Source organism: Ostrea edulis, chromosome 9, assembly GCF_947568905.1.
Source record: "Ostrea edulis chromosome 9, xbOstEdul1.1, whole genome shotgun sequence".
NCBI classification, from domain to species: Eukaryota; Metazoa; Mollusca; class Bivalvia; order Ostreida; family Ostreidae; genus Ostrea; species Ostrea edulis.
This window is the reverse complement of record NC_079172.1, coordinates 44,288,471-44,295,970: the sequence shown is the minus strand read 5'-3', so window position 1 is coordinate 44,295,970 and position 7,500 is coordinate 44,288,471. Positions and strand designations below refer to the sequence as shown.

Genomic DNA, 7,500 nt, shown 5'->3' with positions numbered 1-7,500 from the left:
ACTGCAACTCGGCCAAACGCATCTTTGATGCATTTTAGTGATTTTTCAGTTCTGGGCTGATGGCACTTGAACACCGTCAGTCTAAGTGCATCACACTAGAAGACCAATTACATCGAAAAAGAAGAGGTGGATTTCAACCGGAAATAAGTTAGGCTGGTTACTTATTGACTCATCCTCATACATGACTCTTCAAGCAACTGTACCAAAATATTTGTCCCTCGGTGACAGGAAAGCCCTGGGGTGTTTGTCACCCTCTGCTTATAGCATTGGGTGACATAACACCCCAAGGCTTTCCTGTCACCGAGGAGCAAATATTCTAGTATGATACCCTCAAAATCATGTGATATATGTATGTCTCGACTCACATTTTTTCTTTCTTTTTTTTCTTCTTTCTTTTTTGTTGTTGATAAAATTAATTTTTGTGATACTACATTGTACATGTATAAGTTAGACTTCATCATTTTAAGATATATATCAAATAGGTTTTACTGTTGAATCAGTATAACATCCATACCAAACAGGTTTTAATGTAGTGAGATTCTGCCATGCCTATTTCTCTGATTACAGTGTCCACTCCATCAGAGGCTAATGCTGTGATGAAGGCCCTACAGGAGGCTAATATGTCCACAGAAGTGGGTCTGGTAGTGTTAGATATCTTGGCACTCTACACTCATACATTTAAGGTTAGTCACTGAATCATGTCATACATGTAGAGGTGCTTACTAGAGTTGTCACTAGTGACACCATTTAAGACCTAGTCCTTGACACGCAACATAATTTGACTATCATTCTGTAAAATCTTATGTATTCATGGGTTTTAGAATGCTGTGTTGTAATTTTAGCGTAACTTGGAGCACAAGGATGGAGACAACAGCCTGATGAGGAAAGTGTTCAGCCTGTATTTGGGCTTTCTACAAACCAGTCAATCAGAATCTCTTCAGAAACACGTGTTTGCTTCATGGAGATCCTTCATCAAGAAGGTGCGCAGTTTATTCACATTACCTTTTTTTTTTTGCAAATAGAAGATGTAATATAAATCAAAAAATCTTTTCTTATTTAAAAATTATTGAGTTCTTTATTTTGATATTATGTATGACTGAATATATATTGCTTTTTCCTTGTAGTTTCAACCAGTCTTATTCAAAGGAAATGCTTCACTCTGTGGAGATCTATGCTATGAGGTTTGTAAATTCAACTTGCATTGGAGCTAATTAGGGCCCCGCCATGTGGCAGGTGCCATACAGTAATCACTCTGTTTGTCTGACTGTCCATCAACATTTTTTGGTATGCGATAAGTTTCCTTGGGAAGATTTTCATAAATTTCATACATAATATTCAGATTAGGCGGAGGAAGTCCCTGTTTAATTTTTAGATCTATTGGCTTTGTTCTTATAGAGTTAGAATGAGACTTTGAATATTTTAATATGGTAATTTGAGATTACTTGAGAAGATTTTCATAGAATTTAAAGGTAATGCTCGATGGTAATCACTCTGTCTGTCTGCCAATCAGCACTCTCTATGCATGTAATATCTTAAGTTTCCTTTGGAATATTTTCATGAATTTTATACAAAATACTTGGATTAAGCAGAGAAAGACCCCTTTCAATTTTCAGATTTATTACGGCACCCTTCTCACTTTTCAGTCTTCTAGTTCTATAAGTGTTTATACATGTGCATGTATAAGTATAATGGATTATAAGCATTTCATTCCAAATTCTCTTAGGTGTTGCGGTGCTGTAACTCGAAGCTGCAGTCCACCAGGAAAGAAGCATGTGCACTACTGTACTTACTGATGAGAAACAACTTTGAATTTACCAAGAAAAAGAACTTCACTAGAGTTCATCTACAGGTTCATAACACAAGCTGGTTCATTTTACTACCATATATAACATTCAATGTGGCTCATGAAACAACATTCAATGTAGCTCATGAAATTCCAAGGTTCCCTGACTCTGTATCTTGCACAAAGTCATCCTATTATTCTACCTTAAGTAATGGAGTGGTCTACTTCACAAGATAAGGAAGTTTATAATGAATAAAGATACTCAGTATATTATTGTTACAATCGCTCTTTTGAAACTTTGATAGTTGGTGCTGTTTTAAGCCTGCTTGATTTTACAGGTGATAATCTCCGTGTCTCAGCTGATTGGTGGAGTGGTGGAACTCAGTAACTCTCGGTTTACAGACAGTTTGGCTATGATCAACAGCTATGCTGCCAGTGACAAAGCCATGCAGGTAACCAGTCTGCATCTTCTTTTGATAAATACTCTTCATTGACATCTTTGTAACTTCTCATAATTCTTGTAAATTTTCTTCATTCATTTGATAGTCTTCTTTTTTTCTGCCAGGCATCATAAATTTGATTTTCATATTAAAAATTATTTTCATTATCATCATGGAATGCGCTTTCTTTTAGATGGTTATGGTTGATGAGAGCCATGTATGAAAACTAGCGTATAAATACAAAAGCTGCTAAATTTTGGCTTTGCAGTAGAATGTAGTGTTTTACGGAAAATTTAGAGCGTGATCTAACCATAAAAATCAGAGGTGGATTACATGTTTTGAGAGAAAGTGATTAATGATGTGTGAATTTATTTTGGAGTGTAAAAATATTGCTGTTTCTTTGATTAAAGCCATTAAGTCCCTTTGCTAATCTGGTTGGGGGAGTGTATAGACACAACACAGAGGTAACACCGCAAATTCTTATGATGTACCTTTCCTCTCTATGAGTGTATATTCCTCAGGAATGCCTGCAGTACAGACTGTTGCTATTGTACACGTACTAGCTGTAGATGTTATGAATTATTTTTTACGGTGTTTCTTTAGAGAATTTGTTTGACTGTATCTTATTCTAAGTATATAATGATGGACAAATTTTCAATGTCGTTACACAATGTTGGCTGAATATTTAACTGAAACCTGATTATGTTGAAATTTTTTGTGGAAATATGATTCATCAGTTCTTGTCTACTTTTTATCTGCACTTTCAGTTCTCATTGTATGTTGACAGAGACATTGAAAATTAGTTCCATTGTACATTGTGTACCTGTTGGACATGCTTATAATGAATGTTGATGTTGTTGCTTATCTCCTACTCTGCAGACTCGAGTAATTCTGAAGGACTCGGCCTATAATGGCCTCTGTGCAGAAAGAAGGGTATGACATGCTTGCCCAAATGTTACACTGAGATATCTGTATTTGGTATATTGGTATACTCATTCACCCAGATGCATAATTTAAACATGTTACACAAGATACACCTTTGTTAGAATGTTCATCTCACCAGTTTGTGTGTCTCATCAAGTTCTTTACAAGTATTACCTGTGAAAACCATGTAACGCTATATGTGCTAGATGTAAAAACTGCTGGGGGAAAGCTTGGAATCAAATAAAGTAATGCCATTATTTTCATGTTCCTCATATCCTTAGTCAGATGTCTATAGGACAGGCTTGTAATTCATCCTTTTATTAGTAGGACATCAATCAATAGATAGTTAAAATGTTTTATTAATAGTAAATCCCTTACCCCCTTCCACCATGAACTTGAACTGAAGAATGTTTAAAAAATTATTCTAGAGACTAATAGAATTTTTAAAACAAGTTTCACACCTGCTTAGTTGAATAAATGTATGGGCAGTAGATAGAAATGTAGCAGAATGGCAAGAACTGTTTGAATATGCATCACTGTGGGTGAACATTATTAATGTTGGCCAGTAATTATTTCTGGGAGTTGCTGGTGTCATTTTCCAGGATGCATGGCTTCTTTTCTTACTATTGTATAGAGTTGCATTCATTCTCATACTTGTATTTTCACTTTTTGTATGGGCATTAATTCTATACATTGTATATATATATATATATGTACACGTATATAGATTATGTAACTAATTAAGATTTTAAAGTAAATGGCAAAGGCATGACTAATTTTTACCAGGGTGATGGCAAAGGACGCAAAAAGGGCAGTAAAGAGGTAACACCTTCTGTACACGGCAGTGTTCCCTTATGTCCACTTCTATACTCTAATTTTTGGCCTTCCACACTTTGTAATGTACGAACATACTAACCATTAGCTGCAAAACTAATGTTATTCACAATCAAAACAGTGTGGTAATTGGTATATATAAAACTATATCTTGCATTTAAAAAATCTGGTTCTTTTCACATTTAGTTCATTGATGTAATTTGGGAAAGAAATTTTGTATTTGTTATTTTAAAAGTATTGGTAATACATAATTTGTAAGTACTTGTACATACTGTAGATTCCTAAATTTATGTGAGGAATTTATTATTGCGAGATTTATTACAGGGAAATAAAATGCTGCTTTTACCTTTATAGCAAAGCTCATTTTGCTATGCAACAAGATTGCTTCATTGATTACACATGTGAGTCATGTGATTTGCTCTTCGTTAGCTGAAAAATGATGGAGATTACACAAAGCACTCTGGAAAAATGCCGCTGTCCCTGAGAAACTTTTTGCTCGCCTAAAATTCGTTCTTAGGATACACCGTTCATTATTTAAGTCTCTCCTGCTTTGAAAAAAATGATCTTGGATAGCATATCGCAAGTATCACTTCAGCTCTGCTACCGATTATAGAGCGGTTCAAAATATGAAGTCACGATACACCAATTTTTTGCCAAGTCATCCCTAAATACATACGAAGTTATTGGAAGCATTATAGAAATGAATTAGATTTATAATTATATTGTTATTTCTTGTTATTGTGTATTCATCCATCTATCTTTATCTAAATATTATTATTCACTTGTAATTATTTGTCTCTTTCCATGACTGACGGAAACTTGACATTGTTTACTGTCAACAACTTGAACAATCGAACTGTGTGTATGTTTAGATGTAATTATAGAAGCCTGAAGATAGCTAATACAGAGTAACTTGGATTTATAACCAAACAAGTTTTTTCATACCTTTGTACATTTTGTTGCTTTATTTGAAAGAAAAAACGATGAAGCTAAATATAACATCACAATTCACTGTTCACGTTAACTGCATTATATTTCCTGAGTTAAATGAATAGGTGGATCATATGTCTTAAGTTAAGTTGTTAAGGGATCTTCGCTCGTCTCAACAGTCACACTGTAAAACATATTATGGCTGAAATACATGTGAAAACTTCTGATCAACAGTCCACTTGTGAATTCATTTTCTCATGATTCGATGTCTACAAGTCATTTCGCGATATGAAGTACTCGTGTGAAATAAGGAATCTACAGTAGCTCTGTGTTTGTGCCTTTTTTTGTCATGGCTATGGTTGTTTTACAATGTAATTCCATGCTCTCAAAGCTTATGTCCAGTATTACCACCACAACTTGTGTAAGGCACTGTATTGGGTAGAGGAAGATGTACAGTTATCTTTATTGGAACAGTGCATGTATGAATCTTTTGTTGTACCATTCTGTTGCTAGCAATACTGAAGCCAAGGTTGCTTTAGTTATACAGCTTCAATGTTCCTGCTCCAGTCAATTGGTTGTTAATCTTTTCATTGTGTACAAAATTTTATAGAATGACATGCTTTCATAAAAACAGCAGAAGCAAGACAAAACCCCAAAAGTGAGCTGTTTTGTTTGGTATCTTTCTGAGACTAATTTTAGATTGGGGGGAGGGGGGGATGACCTTGAAGGAACACAAGTGCATTTTTGTTTGTAAATTAGCTGTTCAAGATTTAATGGGTAGCAATTTGACGTTTTAGCATAGTTCATTGTAATTTGTTTCTTAGAAGAATTCTGACAGAGATTTCAACAGGAAATTGTTTCTTAATCACTGTTGTTCAACACAGTATTTGGCACACTACGTTCACATGTAGGTGATGGCTTCATCTGCAGTAGAGGACATTTATTGCACTTCTGTATATCTTATCTGCTGTCAACATGTTTACATTCCCAGTTTTATCCACTCACACTCAATGTAGTACAATGTAGTTGTTTATTTCTTATACGTTTTATTATGAAAATGAAGATATCAAAATATAACTAGAGAAAATTGGACATTTAAAGAAATAATAATGAATACTTGATTTGCATAAATTTGTAATTGTTATTCTCACTGTATGAAATTGATTGATATTATTTGCACAGAAAAGTGGATTCCCTTCAGAAGTAAAAGATTTAACAAAGCGTATCCGCACCGTTCTCATGGCGACCGCCCAAATGAAGGAACACGAGAATGATCCTGAGATGTTGATTGACCTTCAGTACAGCTTGGCCAAGTCGTATGCCACTACACCAGAACTTCGTAAAACTTGGCTTGAGTCCATGGCCAATATCCACCACAAATATGAAAACTACTCAGAGGTAGGTGATCTCATCAGTAGTACAGTGGATCATGTGAGTCCTAAGTGAGGTAGGTGATCTCAGCAGTAGTACAGTGGATCGTGTGAGTCCTAAGTGAGATAGTCTGATCAAGGTTTGTTCATCCGCTTATCTGTCTGTCAGTCTATGTCTCTTTTTTTTCAGGTGAATGAAGTACCATGCCCCCTCCCTGGGGGTATAGTCATATAAATCGTCTGTAGAACACTCGTGCAGAAATACAAACATTTCCTCCCTTGGGGTATAGTCATGTAAATCCTCTGAAGAACACTTGTGCAGAAATAAAAACCTTTAGCATAGAATCAGATTTATTGTAATCATTGCAGTCAAAGCCAAGATTAGGTTTCAATAGATGTGCAGTTTTACAATAGAATATACTTTGGGGGGGGGGGGGGGGATTTGAAAACAGCATGACTACAGTTGTACATAGTGTACTGTTTACCAACCATAAGGGAGGGGGGGGGGGGGTATCAAGAAAGCTATGTAATCCAATGGACTACTTGTTTATACATGCAGAAGAAAATTTTTAATTCTGCAATACAGTACAGTGATTTATCTAGCATTGCTACAAGTTCAAACTAAGACTCATTTTGTTAGTCCAGATCAAATTTATAAGCCTTTTCAACATTTGTCATACATTCTTGGAAGTTTATAAAATAGCCATTAATTTAAAGACATACAACTTCTCTTTTCAGAAAGCCCACTGCTATATTCATATAGCTGCCTTGGTTGCTGAATATCTGAAGAAGAGAGGTTTGAGCTTGTTTTTTTGGGGTTTTTTTGTTTTTTTTCATCAACATATTTTAAATTATACAGGATCAGAAAATGGATAGATTTGCAAAAAATGATTGTGATTTATTCTTCAAGCCTAATTTCTTTTACTGTAAATTATGTATTTTAATGTTTAAGTGTTAATTATTCTATGTTTAAAATGAAAACTTGAGTATAGTTTGTGTATTCAAACATGAATATAACTCATGACAGGCAAATTAAAATCACGTAAGTGACCAGTGTTGTCATGTAATTCTGTACTTTCGTAAAAGCATGGTGTCGTTTTATTTCTGTGCTGTATTACGTGTATTGATTTTATTTTTAGCACTATCAGAATAGCGTATTTGACACTGCAGTGTCAAAGTTTAATTATAAACATACATTATGTCATATGTTACTACGTGT

General features: G+C 34.7%; 1 protein-coding gene across 25 annotated transcripts in view; it reads left to right on the top strand.

Moving 5' to 3' along the window:
- LOC125657522 (dedicator of cytokinesis protein 9-like) overlaps positions 1-7,500 on the top strand; it is a 98,186-nt gene that overhangs the window by 63,140 nt on the left and 27,546 nt on the right. For 14 of the 25 annotated variants that reach the window (XM_056149325.1, XM_048888145.2, XM_056149324.1 and 11 more), the window contains 9 exons: positions 568-683; positions 843-980; positions 1,125-1,181; positions 1,724-1,849; positions 2,122-2,235; positions 2,634-2,687; positions 3,934-3,969; positions 6,094-6,309; positions 7,020-7,077. In XM_056149325.1, coding sequence (XP_056005300.1) covers positions 568-683; positions 843-980; positions 1,125-1,181; positions 1,724-1,849; positions 2,122-2,235; positions 2,634-2,687; positions 3,934-3,969; positions 6,094-6,309; positions 7,020-7,077 — 915 coding nt within the window. Of the gene's footprint in view, positions 1-567; positions 684-842; positions 981-1,124; positions 1,182-1,723; positions 1,850-2,121; positions 2,236-2,633; positions 2,688-3,102; positions 3,157-3,933; positions 3,970-6,093; positions 6,310-7,019; positions 7,078-7,308; positions 7,324-7,500 lie in introns of all 25 variants that reach the window. The other 11 variants (XM_048888156.2, XM_056149326.1, XM_048888148.2 and 8 more) reach the window with 6 other exon arrangements.